This window comes from Acomys russatus, chromosome 1 (assembly GCF_903995435.1).
Source record: "Acomys russatus chromosome 1, mAcoRus1.1, whole genome shotgun sequence".
In the NCBI taxonomy this organism is placed as follows: domain Eukaryota; kingdom Metazoa; phylum Chordata; class Mammalia; order Rodentia; family Muridae; genus Acomys; species Acomys russatus.
The window spans coordinates 24,488,291-24,511,021 of record NC_067137.1 but is presented as its reverse complement, the minus strand read 5'-3'; the positions used below and the strand labels follow the sequence as shown (position 1 = coordinate 24,511,021).

General features: G+C 52.5%; 1 protein-coding gene across 1 annotated transcript in view; it reads left to right on the top strand.

Moving 5' to 3' along the window:
- Dnmt3a (DNA methyltransferase 3 alpha) overlaps window positions 1-22,476 on the top strand; it is a gene marked incomplete at its 5' end in the record, with an annotated part of 75,424 nt that extends 52,948 nt beyond the window's left edge. The window contains 17 exons of the mRNA XM_051154585.1: window positions 10,238-10,450; window positions 10,701-10,859; window positions 11,494-11,601; window positions 11,800-11,956; window positions 12,243-12,392; window positions 12,520-12,564; window positions 13,935-14,014; window positions 14,270-14,382; window positions 14,495-14,678; window positions 14,883-14,967; window positions 16,487-16,632; window positions 17,251-17,341; window positions 17,539-17,687; window positions 18,610-18,695; window positions 19,479-19,548; window positions 20,570-20,688; window positions 21,324-22,476. Coding sequence (XP_051010542.1) covers window positions 10,238-10,450; window positions 10,701-10,859; window positions 11,494-11,601; window positions 11,800-11,956; window positions 12,243-12,392; window positions 12,520-12,564; window positions 13,935-14,014; window positions 14,270-14,382; window positions 14,495-14,678; window positions 14,883-14,967; window positions 16,487-16,632; window positions 17,251-17,341; window positions 17,539-17,687; window positions 18,610-18,695; window positions 19,479-19,548; window positions 20,570-20,688; window positions 21,324-21,465 — 2,097 coding nt within the window. The remainder of the gene's footprint in view (window positions 1-10,237; window positions 10,451-10,700; window positions 10,860-11,493; window positions 11,602-11,799; window positions 11,957-12,242; window positions 12,393-12,519; window positions 12,565-13,934; window positions 14,015-14,269; window positions 14,383-14,494; window positions 14,679-14,882; window positions 14,968-16,486; window positions 16,633-17,250; window positions 17,342-17,538; window positions 17,688-18,609; window positions 18,696-19,478; window positions 19,549-20,569; window positions 20,689-21,323) is intronic.
- Window positions 22,477-22,731: the final 255 nt, after the last annotated feature.

Below are 22,731 nucleotides of genomic sequence, written 5' to 3'. Positions count from 1 at the left end.
GGACTGGCTCCTGAGCTGCAGGGGACATGAGCAGAAGGTGGCTGGCCAGGGTGGCATGAGGAAGATGTAGCAGGCGCCCAGAGGCAAGCTTGTGGATTGGGGCTTCCAGGTGTAGGGATGACTGAGAAGACGCAGGAGCCAGGGGCTTGGGGCTTGGGCTAGACACAGGATGGGCAGAGAGACAGGGAGTTAGCAGGAAGGAAGGACTGGCTCTCTAGCTGGTCCTCCAACCCCTGCATTAGCCGCTGCTAATGAGAATTCCCTCAAGTCCAGCAGACCCAGGGCACTGCCCCTCTCTAGAGAGAACTATATATGGCTAGCCCCATGCCTCTCACATCTTACTTCCACCCGCTACCAGGACCTCCAGATCTGCCCATCTTGCACTAAAAGCGTGGAGGCTACATCTATTCCTGGTACACATCCCTGGACTCTTCCTGCCTTTGCTGGTTCTGGGAGCCTCTGATTCCCTCAGCACATGTAGAAAGCGTCGCTACCACATAATTTAGCGTCTAATTGCATGCTGTCTTGAATGAGGCCTGTGGTTTAAGTGCGGTGGGTCCTAGGCACACAATTAGGCTGTGAGTAACAGAAGCATGGCAGCTCATCTCTTCTACCTTCTTGGGGTGGGGGGACCCCAGCTCCTCCCCCTGCCTGGCTATCGCAGATGCTCCAGACTCGGCTATTCTGGTATATATAGGTGTGTTTCAGGCAGGCTCACAGCTGGCTCTGGGAAATAGATCTGGCTAGTGGGACAGGGTGTGTGGCATCAGGCCAAATGCTGCTCTTAGGACCTGGGGTCAAGGTTCTGTTGCAGGATGGCTGTGTAGAATCAATCAGGCTGGCACCCCACAGTTGCCATGGCGACCCTTTCCATTTACCTTTGAGGGTGGATCTCTCTTTTAGCTTGAATCATCTGCCCGCCTTTCTGCACTCTCTGGGAAGCAAACTTCCCAACCCCCCACCCTCTGCTGTCTGCCACGGGGAACAGCTTCTCCTCCCTTGCTTTGATTTCAACTCAGGACATAGACTAAGACGGTAGCCAGAGAGAAAGGCCCAGGAGGTTCAGTGGCACCTGCGTTGAGGTGAGGGAGTGGCCCTCTTTTCTAGATCATTTTCTTCTCAGCTGGTGTCACTGAGCCTTCTGGTGGGCTCAGTCCTCTCCTCACTTGTAACCAACCCACAGCCTGAGCATTCTGAAGCCCTCACACTTGGTTGATATTAGAATTACCTATAGTGGCTTAAAGAGAGTCTCCATCCAAGCCTGCAGGCCCCAGACATCTGTATTTTTAAATCTCCCTCTGGTGATCTTGATGGGCCCAGTGAGTGTGGGCCTCTTCTAGCAGGGTCACCTGGGAGGGTCTAAGGGAGAGGATGCACTGCCCAATGCTGAGCATCCATCCAGTGGTTAGGCCGAGTCTTGACCCCCACCTCATCCCTCAGGAGAAGCCAGGAGGGAAGAGAATGACAGGAAAGGGGCGATGTTGCCATAACAACTAGCTCCAGGCAGAGGCCTCTCTTCCAGGGGCTGGTACTTTACCCCAGCCCTGGTGGTTGCCATGGAGATGAGGTACTGAGGGACAGGGGTATATTTGCCCCACTTGAACAGTAGTCAGGAGCTGCCAGAAGGCAGACCATCTCTAGGTGGGAGTCTTGGACCCCTGTCAACTTTGAGTCCCCCAGCCCAGCCTTGGCTCTCCTGGTGAATGTCTGACACCTTCTCCTGCTTGGTTGCTCTCTCTGTGGCTGTCTCCTTAGCAACAAGTCCTGCTAACTCCATGCTGTTGGCGCTGAGCTATTTTTAGCTCCGCTGCCAGCAGCTCAGTCCTGGTCATTTGCTCGCAGCCTCCATATGGGTCGCAGGGGAATAGGAAAAGGAGCATTTCCCAGCAGCTTTGAAGAGCCAAAAGCCTGGACCTCCTGGCAATCATGGCTGCCATGGACAGGATCTGCCTGCAGCCTGGAGTTGGGGGATGGATGGATGGATGGATGGATGGATGGATGTAGAGGAAGCTCCTGAGGCAGGGTTGCATTCACTTCGGCCGACACTACACTATTCCTCCACCATCACTAGCAAGGTGCTCTGCCCATAGTTTCCACAGGAAGCTGAGGAAGATTGCGTGCCTGCCCTCTAGGGAGCTGTAATCTAGTGGAGATGAGTCCAGCCCTCTTCCTAACAGGCAGGGCGGGTGGTCTGGGAGATTATACAGTGGGATGGCAGGAAGGGACTGGAAGATAGAGGAGCTGAGGTGGGAGATAACGGTGAGGAGGTCTGAGCAGCTCTGCCCAGAACTTTCTTTGATAATGGGATTGTTTTGTATTCTGTGCCATGCCCAAATGTGCCAAAATGGTGGTTCCTGGACATTGCTAATATGGCTAATGCAACTGAGGAACTTCAGTTTAATTCTTACTTAACCTTAATTAATTTAACTAGCTACTTCCCTGAACAGCCCAGGGCTACAGGGACTTCGTTGGTGGAGGGAACCGGTAAACTGGCATAAAAGGTTAGCTAGGGTTTCAGCTGGTGGAAAATGAAAGGGAAGAACACAGTGGGAAGAGGGAAGAGCAAGTGGTTGCAGAATGTGGAGCCGTGTGCGGTTATCAGGGAGCCCTCCAGAGCTGTGGGGGCCTCGAATGTCATTTGGAGTGTCGGCTGCTTCACCACCCCGGCTTATGTGGACTGAGAGGCAAGTTCAGAGCAGCCGTCCATCCGTCCTGACCTCATAGCCTTTGCTCTAGGTTCCTCTGTCTGGAATCATTGCAAATAGGTTAAAGGGGGAAAAAAAGATGTAGTGATTTCCCAGTGTGTGAAGGTAGCAACACAATCTGCCCTTCACTAGGACAGTGCAGGCTGCAGGTGGTGAACTCAGAGCCGAGGCTTGTCAAGCCACCATGACTGTGTCCCGTTCCCCCCCCCCCCCCCCCGCCCCGCCGGCTGGTACCACTCTTTCCTTAGTGATCTGGCCTGGAGGCTCATCTTATTTCTGTGCAACTGGAAATCCAAGCCCACACCCCTCATATTGTGCTTCCTGGGGAAAGAAAGCATCCTGACTTGCCACACAGCGCCATGTTCTTGCCACGCAGAGCTTGCCATGATGTTTTCTGTCAGTTTAGTGGTAGGAGAATCATTGGAAAATGTAATTAAAGTGGTTTGCCTGGTGAATACAGGATCAGGGCTGAGAGTCACATGGCCTTTAAGAGGTGTTTTATCGCCTCTGGTGGCTTCTTAAGTCACAGCTGTCTGTGTTCAAGGCAGAAGATGCACTGTTTTGAGGTCCTCTTCTCTGTTGGGCTGTGATGGACCCCCTCCTCCCCATGGCCTTCCAAGCGCCTGACATCCACCATATTTTCTACCAGGAGCATACTTTGAAAGCTTGTAGACTTTTGGAAAGGCAAAGAGAATCTGCTTTGTAGGTGAGGCCACGAAGCTTAGCGTCCTGCCTGTCTGAAGAAGTAGGGTAGAATTTAAGGTAGTCAGCCGCGTTGTGAGGGACGGTAAGGCCTGAATGTAGCTGTGCGTGCCTGTGGGAAGATGAGTTCAGGGCTTGGTTACACAATGTGTTAGAAGCCAGCATGGCTTGCACCAGAAGAGCGGCCAGAGAGCAGGACCTTTTTTTTTTTTTATTTAAGATTTTATTTATTTATTATTTATACAGTATTCTGTCTGCAGGCCAGAAGAAGGCACCGGATCTCATTATAGAAAGATGGTTGTGAGCCACCATGTGGTTGCTGGGAATTGAACTCAGGACCTTTGGAAGAACAACCAGTGTTCTTAACCTCTGAGCCCTGAGCAAGAACTTCTTTTTGAGGAGCCTGCAGTGAGCAAGTCTTCTCTAGTCCTTCATTTCTGAAAGGTCAGAGGCCGGCAAGAGGAGTCAATTCAGGACTCCCTTCCCTTCCTGGCACAGGAAGGTACTAGGACCAAACCAGGGCTTGAGCATGTGGCCTACCCCAAGCCCACGGCTTCTCCTCACAGCTTGGGTAGCCTGAATAGCTGGTCCAAACAAAAAAGGTAATTGTGTTGAAAGGTGCGTTGGGGCAGCAGAGGACCTCTAGACTTTCCTGGGGACAAGAGGCAATGGCTCCTTTTTTATTTTCCTTAGGGGAAGTTTGTACTCCTAAGGCTTTTTTTCCCCCTTCTTCTTTTCTTTCTTTCTTTCTTTTTGGTTTTTTGTTTGTTTGATTGTTTGTTTTTGTTTTCCTGAGACAGTCTCACTGTATAGCCCAGGCTGGCTCCAAACTTGAAAGTGACTTCTCGGAAATGCTCTCCCAATCTCTCAGCTTCCCAAGAGCTGGGATTACAGTGTGCACTATCAGGCCTGGCCCCTGTGCCCATACATTTTACATGGAGAAAGCCTTTCAGTTGCTCACTTGCTCTGATGGTCTCAGGAAAGGGAAGGGTGAGCTGAGCCTCAGGTGAGGTGATGGAGGGTTCTCCTTCAGGTTCAGCAGCCCTTCACCTCATTATACCCATAGCTGTTTCAGCTGGTGTGTGCCAGCTCACACTGGCTGGGAGCCAGGCACCTGGGGCGCTATCTCATTGTCTTTAGGATGTCGGTTTCCCGGTTTCCCGAGCTCTCCAGGGCTGTTGTTTTGCACAGACTTCTTGGGGTTAAGTGTTCTGTGTCAAGGTCGTGGTAGTGGGCTCAGAGCTCAAGTGGCAAGTGCACCAGCCAAATAGCAGTCCCCTGCTGGGAGCAGTCGTCTTCAGTTAGAGCACCCATTCACCTTGCTTTTCCAGAACATCTGCCCCGTTACAGAATGTTTCCATTCACAGGCTTGCCCCCCTTCCCACTGTCCAGCCTCACCTCCCGTGCCTGCCTCCTCCAAATCCTGCTGTCTCTTTTGCCCCATCTATCACACCCTTCGTTTGATGCTGTCTTCCACCATCTGCATCGTGGTTTGGGCAGTTATCCACACACACGGGGGTTTGCTTTCCCAGTCTCCTCAGATCTAGTGAAATCTGTCAACTTCCTGAGAGCAGGAACAAGAGCCCATTTCTGTATCTGATGCTTCAGTCCCTAAGGGAGGGCTGGGAGTGGTTGACTTTATTTAAATGGCCTAGGCTGCACGTGGCGGTTCTAGGAGACAGACATCAGCATGTGCTGGGAGCCTGCCTCTGTGTGTGTGTGTGTGTGTGTGTGTGTGTGTGTGTGTGTGTGTGTGTGTGTGTGTGTGTGTGTGTGTGTGCGCGCGCGCGCATACATAATTGTTGAGACGGGGTTTCATGTTGTTCAGGCTGACCTTGAACTTCGGGTTAGTCAAGGGTGATCTTGAACTCTTGATCTCCTGTCTCTCAAGTGCTAGGATTACAGGCTTACTTCATCAGAGGGTTTTTTTTTTTAAGTGTGCTCTTGAGCTGTAGGGTGCCTTGACTGTAAATAAAGGCCCTGCTCCTTAGGAACAGAAAAACGAGACTACCAAGCAAGATCCATAGTGATCTGGGGGACCCGGGGACAGGGCTGGGAAGTTTTCAATGTATCATTTCTCAACCACGCGCTTTTAAAGCACCCTGCCGCCATTCACCTGTGGTGTGGAGAGGGGGGTTGTGCCGCACAGCTGCAGTTCTTGTTCTGGGGTACCCGCGACCTTCATGGAACACCCTCTCTCCACCCGCGTCTATATTCTGAAACTGCGTTTCTGTAAACTCCAGGCCTCAACTCTAATCTGCAAACTCGCTCGCGCGCTCCCGCGCTTGCCCGCTCTGCTCTCTCTCTTTTCTTTGCTCGTGCGTCTGCGAAACTCACTTTCTACAACTTTTTCCTGGCACTCTGAAGCCAGCGCTCCTTTCCCACCGCGGCTGCTCTGGGTCCCCCGAGGTCCATAAGCACCCCGCCTCCTCCAGGACCCCATTCTCCTCCCTCTATCCCCCCCCCCATCCCCAAAGTTGGGGGGAGGGGTTAAAGCGGGCGGCCCGCAAAGCTGGCAGGAGGGGCGGGGCCCTGGGAACCGACTGGCCAGCCTCGCCCCTAGGCCCCCCGCGCCCCTCCGGCCGGGGTGAGGGGCTGGCCCAGCGCCAGCGTAGGAGGCCGGCCCCCTCCCCCGGCCCGCGCCTAGCCAACCAGGAACTCCAGCGGGGCCCACGTGACCTGGAGTTCTAGACAAAGAAAATGTTCCCTCCCTCCCCCCCAGCGCCCCCTCCCCCTCCCTCTGGCCCCCTCCGCCCCCAGCCCCAGCGCCCCCTGCCCCTCCCCCCAGACGGGCAGCTATTTACAGAGCTTCGGGCCGGGGCTCACACCTGAGCCGGACCGCAGAGGGGCTGCACCTGGCCTTATGGGTAGGTTCCTGGACGGAGCCCAGGGGATACCGGGGGCGGGGAGGTGGCAGGGCCGGTGGGAGGATCCCCACAGTCCTCAGTGTTGCAAAGAGTCAAGTCAACCTCGGGCCCAACTGAGTCCGGGGGTCCTGACTTAGGTCGGTCCCACTAACTCGAGTTCAGGAGCTTCAAGGCCCCACTCGTCACTGGTCTCAAGTGTCACCTGGCACGCTCAGGGGACAGGAAGATCAGCCCGACAGTGGTAACTGCAGGCTGTGAGCAGACGGCCCGGCTGAAGGCAGTAGAGAACACTAGAGTTGGGTTGGAAGCAGCTGGGCTGTAGCTGGTGGCAGATGGGTGCCCGGCAGTTTGTGATGACCTGTGTGCCTTTTGGGGAGACCTCTAGGCCTCTGGAGAGAGACAGTTTTTTCTCTCATCGTGCACGCCAATATTCCTGAATCACTAGGCCGGCAGCCAGAAAGAAGTGGTGAGCCGTGGCAGGAGTGGTGCGACCCTCAGGGTCGTGGAGGGTAGTCTTGTGTTTCCTGACACTGGGATAGCCCAAAGCCGCGTGGGTTTGGCGGCAGAGAAAAATCAGACCTCTGACCTTTGGAATGGGAGTCGCGGAGGGAGGAGGAGCCCGTACAGCTGCTTGAGGAGGTGTAACTAGACAGAGAAGCTGTAGACAGAGTTAACAGCGGCTTTCCTGGGCCTGAGTAACTCTAGGCCAAATGGCTTTCTTGAGCCATGGGTATTGGGGGATGGTGGTGTGTCCCTCTTGGACCCAGCCCAGTCTCAGGGCTTAGAGACCAAATGGTAGAGCCCCTAGTTAACCCTTCCCGTTCCTATTGTCTGCTTGGGGAGTAGAGGTAGTGAACGTGGGAAGGAGGGTGGTTGTACCGCCCGGCTGACTATTCTAATGAGCCCTTCCCCCACAGGCCGCTGCCCCATCTTCCCCTTTCCTCTGGCCTCCCGCTGCTAACCCCCTCTACTGTGCTGGTCCTGGTGGAGGCCCCCTTCCTCCTTTGCCAGCCCAAGCTGTGCCCCGGCACATGTTCTGCGCTTGTGCACGGGGGGGTGCTAAGGCACCTATCAGCAGCGGCATCTGACAAACTGGGGGAAGTTGTGGGAGAAGAATTTTCACGAACTGTGGTGAAGGGGTTGAGGAGAAAGACAAAGGAGCTGTGGGGGGATCCTAAGGGTGATGGCAGCAGGCACGACTCCCCTAGAGACCTAGCAGCCTGGGGGGGAGCCTTCGCCTACCAGCTACTCCTTGCTGAGGAAATGGTAGCAGGCTATTTCCTCTGCAAAGCTCCACGCCTCATGCTGCCTGAGAAGCTGTACGGGGCCTTTGGGACATTGGAGGCTGAGCCTAAGTTGAGTCTGTGACGTTTGTCAGAGTTCTAGATGGTGTGGTGGGAGGAGAGAGGCAACATCTGGGCAGGCATGTGTCTCTGTGTGTGACTTCTATCAGAGCTGCCAAGGGAGAGGAACTCACTGCAAAACCGACCTTGGTGCATCTCTTTGGGGAAGGTGGGAGGGAGGGGAGGCAAGGCCGGGCCAGGTGAGGGTGGGGCTGGGGGAAGTTGAACAATTGCCCCTGGGTTCCTTCCCCCAGCTGTATCATTCCATTTGGGATTTGCTGAACCGAGAGCCAGCACTCAGAATTACCACCCTCTGTGTTTTAGGGGGATCACTGAAGGAAGTGGGGTTGGGTTGTTGCCCTGAGGCAAAAACATGAAACCTGGAATAAAATGCTACTAGACCACTCGGTACCTTAAAGATGACCCTTTGGTGCGTCGACAGCCCTTGGGAGCGTCCTTGGAATCCTTGATACACACGTGTTTCAGGTTCTTAAGAAAAGTGGCCAGAAGCCCAGCAGTCTAGATATTTAAGTTGGAGCAACTCACGAGAAAAGAGTGGCCAGTCAACTGCTAGTGGGTTGCCATGCCGACGACCAGCACATAGGTGCTCTACCTAGTTCTTTTTCTTTTTTTGGTTTTTCAAGACAGGGTCTCTCTGTGTAGCTTTGGATGTCCTGGACTCGCTTTGTAGACCAGGCTGGTCTCGAACTCATAGCAATCCACCAAACTGCCTCCTGAGTGCTGGAATTAAAAGTGTGCACTAGCACCGCCTGGCTGCTCTGCCTAGTTCTGAAGCTCCCAACTGGCTTTATCTTTTCTTTCTTTTTTTCTTTCTTTTTTCTTTTTCTTTTTCTTTTCCCTTGAGACAGGGTTTCTCTATGTAGCCTTGGCTGTCCTGGACTCCCTTTGTAGGCCAGGCTGGCCTCGAACTCACAGCAATCTGCCTGCCTCTGCCTCCTGAGTGCTGGGATTAAAGGTGTGCGCCACCACGCCTGGCTTTTTTGGTTTTTCAAGGCAGGGTTTCCCTGTGTATCCTTGGCTGTCCTGGACTTGCTTTATAAAGCACGCTGGCCTTGAACTCACAGCAATCCACCTGCTTCTGACTCCCAAGTGCTGGGATTAAAGGTGTGTATCACCATCACCCGGCGTTCTTTCTTTTCTTTTCTTTCTTTTTCTTCCTCTTTTAAGAGGAATTGCAAGGTAGCTCAGGTTGGCCTCCCAATCTCTTTGAGTTTGAGGCTAACCTGGTCTACAAAGTGAGTTACAGAAGAGACAGATTACACAGAAAAACCCTGTCTCAAAAAAAAGGGGGAAAGGTCAGAGTTCCTTGCCCTTCACTCTGTCTCCAGCTGCTGTAGGTGCAGCGCCTTGACTTTTGGAGAATCCAGGCCCTAGGTTTACGGACGGAGGTGAGCTGGATGGGCTCAGAACCTGATATCATGTCTGGACCTTATAGGTATCTTTGAGCAGGGGTTTGTTTTGGTTTTGTTTGCTTTTCTTTTCTTTTTTCTTTTTTTTAGACAGTGTTGTACTGGACTTGCTTTGTATCCCAGGCTGGCCTTGAACTTAGTGATCCACCTGCCTCTGTCTCCCGAGTGCTGGGATTAAAGGTATGCGCCACCTCACCCGGCTCTTGTTTGCTTTTCTAAAACAAGGTCTGCCTTATGTACCTGGCCATCTTGGAACTCACTCTGGAGACCAGGCTAGCCTCAAACTCACAGAGCTTCACCTGCCCCTGCCTCCCAAGTGTGGGGAATAAGGGCACATATCATGCCTGGCTGCCTTTGAGCAGGTTTGGAGAAGGAGCTGGGCTTACATAAGGTCCTTTGTCTCAAAAGAGTGTGACTGAGTGGGGATATCTCAGTGAGGTTTGGCTCGTTTGCTGGTAGAATGGCAGAGACAGCTCCTGAGCAGTGTACTCAGCAAATTACCCATGAATATTGATGGTCAAAAGGTGCAAACAGCTGTGCCAGACAGTACATAGTGTGCTGGCTGTGTGGCTGTGCAGGACTTTGTAGACTAGGCTGGCCTCGAACTCACAGAGATCTGCCTGCCTCTGCCGGGTTATAGGTATGCGCCACCATGCCTGGCCAAGATGTACTCTTTATATCACCTAGAAACCTCACACAGTTGTGGTCTGGAAACTTGATAGGAAGGGTTTGATTGCCAGAAAGAAACTGAGGAGGAAAACCTGAAGGCGCACTTCCTCAGTTGGGAAGCAAGATCCTTGCCTGAATGGCAGTCCGCAGTTCATGCTTGAGATGCCAGTCCCTCGTGGCATGTGCCTGTATCCTAGCATTTAGCGGGTAGAGGCCGGAGGACCATGAGTTCAGGATCACCCTCAGCTACATATCGAGTCTGAGGCCAGGCTAGGCTATGGGAGATCCTGTGTCAGAAGAGGTCAGAGGGCAGATTGTGGGCCAAGAGGGAAGTTTCCTGGGAGTCAGGGAAGAGGATTGAGTAGGCCTTCCAACTTCAGCTGTTTTTCTTTATGTGCTGAGCTGCTTGGGTTGATGAGCTGCTCTCTCCAGACCACTGATGAGTTGGCATCCCCAGGTGTCACCGTGGCCTTGCTCATTCCTGAAGGGGTCAAGGTGACTTCCTGTCCGCATTTCCCCAGGCTGAGAAGAAAGCCAAGGTAATTGCAGTAATGAATGCTGTGGAAGAAAACCAGGCCTCTGGAGAGGCTCAGAAGGAGGAGGCCAGCCCCCCTGCTGTGCAGCAGCCCACCGACCCTGCGTCCCCTACTGTGGCCACCACCCCTGAGCCAGTGGGGGCTGATGCTGGGGACAAGAATGCCACTAAAGCCGCTGATGATGAGCCTGAGTATGAGGTGAGCAGGTTGCTAGTTGCTCTTTCCTGGGGCCTTTCACGGCCAGATCCTCTCTTTCCTGCCTCCTACTGGCTGCCTCCAGAGCTTCAAAGCTGCTCAGGTTACTGAGTTAGTTTGCTCTGTCTCCCCACCTTCTCATGGGACGCTCTTTCCTCAGATGCCCAGGGCTGGGATTGGCCTCTGGGAGGCCTCAGGGTGGCTGGGCCTTAGATGACTGCTGTGTAATGAGTTTTCCTCCTTGTGGTTCCAGGATGGCCGGGGCTTTGGCATTGGAGAGCTGGTGTGGGGGAAACTTCGGGGCTTCTCCTGGTGGCCAGGCCGAATCGTGTCTTGGTGGATGACAGGCCGGAGCCGAGCCGCGGAAGGCACTCGCTGGGTCATGTGGTTCGGAGATGGCAAGTTCTCAGTGGTGAGTTGGACTTGGTGGCCAGGAGGTGGGGGAAGAAAATGAAGGGGTCTTGGCCCCGTGGCCTAGTTTTTTACTGGGTGCAGTCTGGAATAAAGGCAGTAACAATGAACTCTGCTTGCCCTCCTATGGGGTCAGTGGAAGAAGCCATTATTAAGCTGAGCCTGCTGGCCTGGCAGCTGCCAGGGCCCCTTCAGATGTTTTCCCATTCTTGATCTGGGCTCCTCTGTTACTATTTGCCGGTTTTTATCAATGCCTCTGATCCCCCAAAGGTCTAGTGACTTTTTTTTCTTTTCTCTTTTATTTATTTATTTATTTTGAGGCAGGGTTTCTCTGTTTAGCTCTGACTGTCTTGAACTCACTTTGTAGACCAGGCTGGCCTTGAACTCACAGCGATCCTCCTGAGTGCCGGGATTAAAGGCGTCTGCCACCATGCCTGGCCCGGGTCTAGTGCCTCTTAATGTTCCTCATGCTTAAAAGTTACAAGGCACATGGCTTAACTATATAGGGAGTATCTGGGTGTAGTACTCCCCACTGATGCTGGAGGCTCACAAGTTCAAGACCAACCTGAAGGGGACTGTAGAATTGAGACTGTGTCTCGTGGAAGGAACAAACTAAGGATGGTTTTGTCCCCTAGGTGTGCGTGGAGAAGCTCATGCCACTGAGCTCCTTCTGCAGTGCGTTCCACCAGGCTACTTACAATAAGCAGCCCATGTACCGCAAAGCCATCTACGAAGTCCTCCAGGTGAGCATGGCCCCGGTAGCTCCTGGTAGGGCCGCCGGATCCCTGTAAGTTGGAGCTTTATTGATTAGTAAGGCTTGAGGTTCTTCTCCTTCGCTCTCTCTCCTGGTGTTCTACTCACTGCCCGCCCACCTCTGCCACTCTTGAGTTGGGTTTCACCCGTTATCTAACCTGTCCCTTCCTACTTTTGTTCCCTTCTAGGTGGCCAGCAGCCGTGCAGGAAAGCTGTTTCCAGCTTGCCATGACAGTGACGAAAGTGACACTGGCAAGGCTGTGGAGGTTCAGAACAAGCAGATGATTGAGTGGGCCCTCGGGGGGTTCCAGCCCTCTGGTCCTAAGGGCCTGGAGCCACCAGAAGGTAAAGGTGGCGAGTGGGTCTGGTGCAGTGCTGCCAGCACTGGGAAAGGCCGACTTTGGAGAGCTGCAGAGGCCCCACAGTAGGCCCGAGTGGTAGTGCGAGGCTTCTGTCACCCCAAGGGTGTGTTGCTGCTCAGAGATTCCAGAGTAGCCTGTCCATCATTGGCTCTCCAGAACCCCAGAACTGGGAGGGAGGGAAAGCAGCTGGGGTGGTGTGGTGCCCCACTGTGGCTATTTGGGCTAGGATCTACCAGTAACTAGCGTGGCCACCTACCTTTCTGGTACAGAAGAGAAGAATCCGTACAAGGAAGTTTACACAGACATGTGGGTTGAGCCGGAGGCGGCTGCTTATGCCCCACCCCCACCAGCCAAGAAACCCAGAAAGAGCACAACAGAGAAACCCAAGGTCAAGGAGATCATTGATGAACGCACAAGAGGTAGGAGCTTGGAGAGAGGGAGAGAGAATTGGGAGCTCTGATGGGCGGACATCACCCCGGGGGACCCCATCCCGTCTTGTCTGGGCAGCGTCCTAACGCAGGCTTTGCTTGCTTTCCTCCTCCGCAGAGCGGCTAGTGTATGAGGTGCGGCAGAAGTGCCGGAACATCGAGGGTAAGTGCTGCCTGGGAGTTGGGTGGGCTTGCTCCCCACACAGGCGTGCTGTAGGCATAGGCACTGGCACGGGCAGTGGAGGCCTGGGAGGGGAGGCTGTCTGCATATTCCACCACCTCCATTCATCTGATGTTCCTAGCCCTTCAGGGTCTGGAAACACTCCAGTGGGGTTCAGAGAAGGCTTGCCCTTGGGGCCTTGATGGAACTTGACTGAAGTTGACCTTACCTTTTTCATTCTTCACCTTCTCAAAGCCAGTCTCCACCTCCCCTGTGGTAATGATCTGGTTCCAGGGTCGTGGGGTCCAGAAGAATTAGAAAAGTATAGGGCTAGAGCATTGCCTGAGGAAGCCTTCCAGGGCAGCTTGAACCCAGACCTGTTCTTATTAATTGGCTTTTGTTCCCATGGCCCCCTGTTGATCCTGGGTGGTGGTCTAGTTGAAAAACATAAGTGAGCTTCTGAGATTGGGGACCAACTGCTGCCTTTAAAAAAATATGTGGGCTGTTTGTGAATGAGTCCTTGTGCATGTGTGTGTATGTGTATGTGGACGGCTTAGGCTGATGGCAGGTGTCTTCCTCGGTTGCATTCCACCTTATTTTTTTGAGGCAGAGTCTCTCACTGAAGGAGCTCAGAAATTTTACCTAAGCTAGATGGCCAGTGAGCTTCAAGAATTCACCATTACAGGCATATACACTGTCACGCCTGACTTCTTTTTTTCTTTTCTTTTCTTCCTTTTTGGTTTTTCGAGACCGGGGTCTCTCTATGTAGCCTTGACTGTCCTGGAACCTCTTCTGTAGACCAGGTTTGCCTTAGGCTCACAGAGATCCGCCTGCTTCTGCCTCCCAAGTGCTGGGATTAAAGGTGTGCTCCACCACCACCTGATGCTTTCTCTTCTTCTTTTGAACTTGGAAACTTTCATATGTGTATACGTTGTCACTTGATCATGCCTACCTCAGCTGCCCCCTCTGACTCCCCCTGGACTTGCTGCAAATGCTCCTCTCTTACCTTCATCTGCCCCCACGCCCACTCCATACCCACTGAGTCCAGCTGACTCATTTATGTGGATGCTGAGGGTCTGCACTTGGATCCTCAGTGCTTACTTGAGCCATCTATCTCCACAACTCTTTGCTGTTTTTTTCCTTTGTCTTGGGGCGGAATCTCGTTGTCTGAGGCTTGCCGTAAACTCACATTATAGTCCAGGCTGACCTTTTATATTTCTCAGGCCCTCAAATGCTGAGACTTTGTGTGTGAGCTACCAGTGTTGACTACCGGTCTGGCTCCCACTTTGGTGGATATAGTCTTAGCTGGGCTCTGGTCCCAGGTGGGCAGAACTCCAGGGAATGGGTGTTTATGGCATCCTGTTGCCTTACAGACATTTGTATCTCATGTGGAAGCCTCAATGTCACCCTGGAGCACCCACTCTTCATTGGTGGAATGTGTCAGAACTGTAAGGTAGGGACACGCACAACCCACCCAAAGAGGCGTGACTCTTCCCCTATTTCTTGGCATTGGGAAGCAACACCTGACTGGATGTGATGTGGACCCTCCTGTCACTTAGGCTCCAAAGATTGAGGCTTGTTCTTGTTGTGGGCAGGAGTGGGACCTAACAGCAGTGGGCGAAGGGTGGGTGGCAGAGGTGAGGGCCATGCCCTTGGAGACCCTGAAGAAGGCATCCCACCCCCGACTAACCCTTCCCGCTCTCCCTAGAACTGCTTCTTGGAGTGCGCGTACCAGTATGATGACGACGGGTACCAGTCCTACTGCACCATCTGCTGCGGGGGCCGCGAAGTGCTTATGTGTGGGAACAACAATTGCTGCAGGTGAGGGTCCTGGCCCCGCCCCACCCCGCCCCGCCTCTGAGCCGGCCACTCCCGCTCCCTCCCGCAGGCGGGTCTGAGAGTCAGTCCCCCTCTCTGCTGGGCTTTCTTCCAGGTGCTTCTGTGTCGAGTGTGTGGATCTTTTGGTGGGGCCAGGAGCTGCCCAAGCAGCCATTAAAGAGGACCCCTGGAACTGCTACATGTGTGGGCACAAGGGCACCTATGGGCTGCTGCGGAGACGGGAAGACTGGCCTTCCCGACTCCAGATGTTCTTCGCCAACAACCACGACCAAGAGTTTGTGAGTGCTTGCGTCTGGGCCGTGGTCTCACACCTTTCTGAGACTGGTTCTCCGCGACAGCACTTGAGTAGGCAGTAGGCCTGGCCAGGTTGCAGAGGGAGTGGGATGTGTGGTCTAGAAGGCCTGTAGTTCTCAGCTGGAGGGCCAACACAGGGTGGGGAACTGTCCCAGGCCTGGACCTGACCAATGATGCTCACCACTTAGGACCCGCCAAAGGTTTACCCCCCTGTCCCGGCTGAGAAGAGGAAGCCCATCCGGGTACTGTCTCTCTTTGATGGAATTGCTACAGGTGAGTGGCGTGGGGTCCTGAGGGGCTGGCTGCTTTTCTTTGGATAGTGGAGGTAGTAAGTTTATATAACTAATAAATATATAAATATATAGCTAATAAGAAGTAGGCATGAGGGCTGGAGAGATAGGTTAAGAACACTGTCTGTTCTTTCAAAGGTCCTGAGTTCAATTCCCAGAAACCACATGGTGACTTACAACCATCTGTAAGAGATCTGTTGTCCTCTTCTGGCCTGCAGGTGTACACGCAGGCAAAACACTGTATACATAAATATAAATAAATCTTTAAAAAAAAAAAAAAGTAGGCATGAGCCAGGCATGATGGCACACACCTTTAATCTCAGCACTTGGGTGACAGAGGCAGACAGATCTCTGTGAGTTTGAGGCCAGCCTGGTCTACACAGTGAGTTCCAGGACAGCCAGAGCTACACAGAGGAAACTTGGGAAATCTTGGGGAAAAAGAAAAGAAAAAGTAGGCATTGGGGGGTGGGGAGGCGGGCTTCACACCTTTAATCCCAGCACACAGGAGGTGAAGGTGGGTGGATCCCTGTGAGTTCGAAGCCAGCTTGGTCTACAGAGCAAGTTCTAGGACATCCAGGAAGGGGGTCACAGTGAAACCCTGCCTTGAAATCTCAGAAAACAAAAGTAACCCTAGGGCACACACATCTTTCTAGTACTTCAGAAACAAACAGATCAGGATTTCATTCATGCTAGGCTACATAGCATGGGTTATGTCCTAAAGTAAAACAATAACAGAGTTCTTGTTAGAGCTGGGCATGGTGTGCACACCTTTAATCCCAGCTTCCAGGGGGCAGAGGCAGCTAGATCTCTGCATTTGAGGCCAGCCTGGTCTACATAGCAAGCTCTAGCCAGCTGAGGCTACATAGTGAGGCCCTATCCAAAAACTTAAAAAACAGCCATATTATACCTAATATTGTAGATGCTCCCTGGGAACTTTGGGAGCAGTAGAAGTGGTGCCACTGTCCCCTGGGTGTGCGACTGCTTTCCTGCAGCATTGGTGGGGAGCTAAGAGAAAGGACAATGGAGGGACTGTGAGGACTTGACATTTGCAGTTCAGGGTCAGAAGATAAACTGAGGTCAAGGAATCCAAAGTGCTGGGTGCTTAGCCATGGAGAGGTGGTTCTCCGGGGGTTGGGGGGGGGCAGGTACTAGGGGGGCTGGGCCAGGGGTGAGCCCTTAGAGCAGGTGCCATTCTATTGTCATGTGACACATAGATTTTCAACAGGAAGTAATAGGGAGTAAGGCCACCTCTCCAGACCTGAAACCACCTGCTTGTTTTGGTTAGTTTTCCCTAGCTTTGGCCACCTTCCACTTAGGCAAAACTGAAGCACAGCCATAGCCCTTGTCTGTGCTTTTCTGCCTTGTGTGAGAAAAGATACTGGGGGGCTGTGGGCAAGGTGATCACAAGGTGATTCCCCGTGTGAGGTTGGCAAGATAAGACAACACCCCAGGTGTCAGGTTGATGGCTCTGGGTGACAGTGCTTGCTCTCCGGCTGCCACAGGGCTCCTGGTGCTGAAGGACCTGGGCATCCAAGTGGACCGCTATATTGCCTCCGAGGTGTGTGAGGACTCCATCACGGTGGGCATGGTGCGGCACCAAGGAAAGATCATGTACGTCGGGGACGTCCGCAGCGTCACACAGAAGCATGTATGTCCCTCCTTGGGGATGTCTCTCTCTTCTCCCTCAGTGTCCTCAGCTCCTGGGGCCGCTGCCGTCTGCTCCTTTCGCTCTGTCCACCTGTTTTAAGGAAATTCTCACCCTCTCCTCCAGCCTTCCTTCAGTTTCCATTTTATTTCTGTGACTCTGGGGGGGGGGGGCGCGGGTGATGAGCAGATTGGAAGTGGGGATTTGGGAGCCAAAAGGTAGAACTACAGAACTCTTGCCTGGAGGACCTGAGTGGGGTGAGGGGGTGGGGTAGAGGAGCTGGCTCTTCTCGAACTCCAGCTGCTCCCTGGTGGTTTCCGGGCCCTGTGTGGTGATGTGTTCTGGGTTGTAGAAAGGTCCCTGTCGTATAACTGCTTCCGGAAGCAGTTACCTGTCTCCATTTCCGGGGATTAAGGGAGTCCTAGCACCCATGAGATATATTGGTCTCTGCGGTCCTAGGGGCATCGTACAGCGTCCTCGGCTCCTCCTCACCTCAGGAAGGCTCCTTGCTGGGTCTTTTTGCCTAGGGGGACCTTGGTGACTGTCAGACTTACAGATTGTTTCTTTCCTCTGCCTCTGTCCCTGGACAGCAGGCCCATCACGTTACCTTTGTCCTCCCAGATCCAGGAGTGGGGCCCATTCGACCTGGTGATTGGGGGCAGTCCCTGCAATGACCTCTCCATCGTCAACCCTGCCCGCAAGGGACTTTACGGTAGGTGCCTGCCTGGCTCCTCTGCTTTCCAAGCTGGTACCTTCTGCACTTAGGCCTTAGGAGTCCTCTTTGGACATTTCTGCCCTGGCAGCTCCTCCAAGGGCCCTTTCCCCTCGCCCTCCCCGTGCCCAAGGCCTCACCACCGTCTGAGGTAGACAGCCCCAGCTCACGGCTTTCTCTTTCTTCCAACCTCTCAGAGGGTACTGGCCGCCTCTTCTTTGAGTTCTACCGCCTCCTGCATGATGCGCGGCCCAAGGAGGGAGATGATCGCCCCTTCTTCTGGCTCTTTGAGAATGTGGTGGCCATGGGCGTTAGTGACAAGAGGGACATCTCGCGATTTCTCGAGGTATAGACATCAGCCTTGGTTTGGCCAGCTCACTAATGGCTTCTACCCTGGACTGCTGCTTCATTTCTGTCTTGCCTGCCTTGCCAGAACTGGGGGATTGGAGCTGGGGACTGCTGGCTTCTGGTCAGCTTGAGGAAGGCTTCCGTTGTAGGGAGGAGGCAGTCCTAGAAGGCCACCAAAAAAGAAAAGAGTGCTCGTATTTATTCCAAGGGGTGTCATGGTGGTAGGTCTCTGGCCAGATATGCAGGGGCTGGAGTCCTGAGCCTTAGATTCTATAGAGAACCCCAAATTTAATTTTCTCTGACTAGAATGGGCTGCGCTAACTCTTTGGCACCCTAATGAGTGTTTTATGACACCTGAGATAAAATCATGGCTTATCTCTGCTTTCCTTGCCTGTGATGTGAGCCCCAGTTTAGCACTGAGCCAAGTACAAACTGTACACAGGGGATTGTTGCTACCCAAGGCATTCTTGGGGTGGGCTGTCAGCTTATGCTCCCATCATCTCAAGCTCAGTAACACCTCAGATGGTAAATGTGAGGGCACAGTACACACACAGGTGTATCAGGCTTGCTCTGCTAAGCCCAGGAGCGGTCTGGTACAGGCAACAGCCTTGTGGCTATTCTAACAAGAATGAGCCTCATTTTAAGTACACAGGAGTCATGCGTCATACACTGTGGCTACTGAAGTAGTAACCATTCCTGTCAACACAGAGCAGTTTGGTTGGATTGTGCTGGTCTATCTAGAATGTTCTAGCAAGCACATGCAGGATGTATTTAGGTTTACTTCTGGCTTTTTGTTGGGTCTTCCAGTAATTTAGTGTATGGCTTCCTAAGAACGAGGAGCTCTTGGCCAGCCCAATTACCCAGTGGTATTTTATTAATATTCCTTATTTGGTCATTTGAAACCATCTCCTGTTTTATAGTCTAACCCCGTGATGATTGACGCCAAAGAAGTGTCTGCTGCACACAGGGCCCGTTACTTCTGGGGTAACCTTCCTGGCATGAACAGGTTGGTGAGCACTCCTGGCATAGAGAGTGTGGGAGGCGTGACTGCGGGCAGGACAGCCCAGGGAGGGAACACTGAGTGTCCAGCTGAGATTGCCTTGGCTGAATGGCTGCCATTCCACTCACACTTTTTCTTTCTTTCTTTCTTTCTTTTTTTTTTTTAATGCTATCTTGGGAAAGTGGATACTGTAGCTCAAACCTTGTTAATTTTACACACAATAGGCCAGTGCTTTAACCCTGAGCCATAACTCAGCCCTGCTGATTGGGACAGGGTCTTATTAAGTGGTCTAGTCTGGCCTCAGACTTGGAAGTCCTTGATGCTTCTTTTCCTTTCTTGAGTGTTGGGGTGATAGACCATCTTACTACACCCAGCTAGCTCTTGACCTAGGAAAAGTCAGCATCAAAAATGGTCTGCATTGCCCTGGGCTGGCTGCCTGAGATACTACAGAGCAACACAGACCTTTTGTCCCACATAGCCTGGGCTGCACTTTCCTGCAGAAACCTGAGTTATAAAGTGTGCCTTTCAGGTGTACATTCCAATCAACTTGAGCCTGCATACCTCCCATGAAACACATCACCACAACTCAGGATGCACTTTTTCCCCCTGGGTAGGAATTAGCTGTCCGCTGCATGTTTTTTGAGACCCCTTTTAAATTTCCCTGTAAGGATTAAGGCTTATTTAGTTGCTTGTGGGTAGGCACGGCATGCAGAGGGGTATGCTGTGTGTGTCTGCCTTGGGTGGAGGGCTTCCCTGCTCTGTGCTTCCACGGTGTCTCTTGCATCCTAGGCCATTGGCATCCACTGTGAATGATAAGCTGGAGCTGCAGGAGTGTCTGGAACATGGCAGAATAGCCAAGGTCAGCCTCGGTATCCAGGCCAGGGGGGTGGGGTGAAGATAGTTGTGGGTGCTGGGAATTGGACCTGGGTCCTCTGGCAAAGTAGCCAGCATTCTTAATCCCTGAGCCATCTCTCCGGCCTCATAGCTTTTTAAGTTGGGCGCCCCGTATCTCTACCACCCAGCTCAGCCCCTATGACGTTTGCCTGGGTCTGTCTCCCTTTCTGACCCAGAAAGGTACAAATTTTCTATTTTTTCCCCCCTTCTTTATTTTGAATGCTGACTAGAACCTAAGTATGCCTTTTCTGGAGCTTTGGGCTTCCTTAACTTTGTCTCTAAAGCCTCCCTCACCATGTGGCCGCCTGTCTGCCATGTGTCTGATCTACAAGCTTGCTTAAACAGCACAGCCTTTACCTTCCCTCCTCCCACTCCTCCAGGCTGCTGCTGAGACTTAAAGCCTTTTCTAGGGATTTTCTTTTAAACTCTAATCAAATTGTTCTTTAAAAAGAGAGAGGTGAGGCAGAGGTAGGTGTATCAATGTGAGTTCGAGGCCAGCCTGGTCTACAAAGTGATTCCAGGACAGCCAAGATGACACAAAGAAACCCTGTCTTGAAAATCAGAGGGCATGGGGCGGGGGGACTTTTTGTTCTGTGTTTTTGCTGGTACCTAAAAGCTTGTGGCCCCCGAGAGCATCCTCTTCTAACTTTCTGGAGAACTCTCATGTGAGTGCTCAGCTCTTAGGCTCCGCCCATCCAGCCCAACATTCTGGACTGCAGACCCCCACAGTGCACCTTTGAGCTACTGAGTTATTGACAGCCTTCTGCCTGCAAGTTGCTCCACACTGAGAGCGCCAGTCCTTTGGAGTGAGGTAGCCACAGCTGCTGGCTCTCTAGTCCAGTTAGCCTGAGTAGACTTAAGAATGCCCAAGTGATCTCTGAGTGGGAAAGGAAGCAGGGATCTGGCAGGACCTGGCTGGACTGGACCAGCCAGCCAGCTATCAGCAAGTGATGCTGGCTCATTTCCTCTACTCCTTCGTCTTCCAGTTCAGCAAAGTGAGGACCATTACCACCAGGTCAAACTCCATAAAGCAGGGCAAAGACCAGCATTTCCCCGTCTTCATGAATGAGAAGGAGGACATCCTCTGGTGCACTGAAATGGAAAGGTAGTGTGCTGGAGCGCTTGTGTCTGGCCAGGGCTGCCGTGGCTACCGCATGCTCATTCCCCACAAATTCCTTATGAAAACACTATCCAGGCCCCTGGAGAGGACCTGCGTGTTGCCTATCCAGAGGGGTCTTGGAATCACCCAAGCCCACTGGAACCCCCGCAACACAGTCCATGGGCCTCCTGGACTGGCCTAGTAGGTATTTTGTATGTGTTTTGAAAGCCAGCGTAGATGCTTGTGGACCACACCAGTTGGTGCACAGCTGGGTGGGCTCCTCCTTGGGTCTCAGTAGGGTTTAGCCGGACAAAAGGCTCTTTTTACGGATACCCGAGCAACAGGGATCCCTGGAACTCACCAAGTCCCACTCTTTGAGAGCCCCTCTCATCTCAGAGGGGCCACTGGGGATAAATTGGAGCCTTCCAGATCTCATCATGTGCAAGGAAGAGGAAGAGCACATCCAAGGGGCTTCTCAGAGGCTTGGAGGTTTTGGGTTGTTGTTGTTTAAGCTTTTGTGTCTGGTAAATGTTAACCCCAAAGCTGGGATTACATCACCTGTGTTTAAATCCACAGAGTGCCTGGCACATCTTCTGCCCTGGCACCCCCACACACCCACCCTCTCTTCCTTTGTCCCACAGGGTGTTTGGCTTCCCTGTCCACTACACAGACGTCTCCAACATGAGCCGGTTGGCAAGGCAGAGACTGCTGGGCCGATCCTGGAGCGTGCCGGTCATCCGCCACCTCTTCGCTCCGCTGAAGGAATATTTTGCTTGTGTGTAAGGGACATGGGGGCAAACTGAAGTAGTGATGAAAACAAAGTTAAACAAACAAACAAAAAACAAAACACAATAAAACACCAAGAACGAGAGGACGGAGAGAAGTATCAGCACCCAGAAGAGAAAAAGGAATTTAAGGCAGACTGCAGAGGAGGGAATGCCACAGGGCTCGGCCTCGCAGAAGGGTTGGACACCATCTCCTGAGTTTTCAATGTCAATCTTCAGTCCTATTTAAACAGCAAAATAGGCCCCTCCCCTCCTTCCCCTCCTGCCCTAGGAGGTGAACCTTTTGTTTTCTACTCTTTTCAGAGGGGTTTTCTGTTTGTTTGGGTTTTTGTTTCTTGCTGTGACTGAAACAAGAGAGTTATTGCAGCAAAATCGGTAACAACAAACAGTAGAAATGCCTTGGAGAGGAAAGGGAGAGAGGGAAAATTCTATAAAAATTTATATATTGTTTTTTTTTTTTTTTTCCTTCTTCCTTTTCTATCTATCTCTTTGGTTGTCTCTAGCCTGATCAGATAGGAGCACAAACAGGAACAGAATAGAGACGCTAGCTCGGAGGCAGAGTCCCCTCTCCCAGCCCCTGAGCAGTCTCAACAGCACCACTCCTGGTCATGCAGAACAGAACCCACCTAGCAGCAGGGCGCTGAGGACACCACACCAGACACTTTTCTACAGTATTTCAGGTGCCTACCACACAGGAAACCTTGAAGAAAACCAGTTTCTAGAAGCCGTTGTTACCTCTTGTTTACAGCTTATATATATATATGATAGATACGAGATCTATATATAAAGGTACTGTTAACTACTGTACAACCCGACTTCATAATGGTGCTTTCCAAACAGCAAGATGAGTAAAAACATGAGCCTTCCACCTGGCCTTCTGTGCAGAGGGTGTCAGCCCGGGATGGGGAGAGGGAGGCAGCCTGAGGGCTCCAGGCAATCCAGGGAGGAGAGGGTGTCATTTTCCCTCTTGGTTTTTAACAAACCAAAGGGGGAACCGTGTTCCCCACCCCACCCCACCCCATGCCTAGCTTCTTCCTGCCAAAAAGGGGCTCAGCCGAGGTGGTCCTGGGGAACCTGGGGGGGGGGGGGCTGAGTGTGGAATTTATCCAGACTCATGTGCAATAACCCTTGAATAGAACCTAAAATGACTGCCTTGATAAGGTGGCACGAGAGAACTTTGTCCCTGATTTTTGAATTTGTCAGCTACATTGAAGGCCCCTCGTGGGATCAGAAATAATCCAGGGTGAGGGAAAGTGACCTGCCA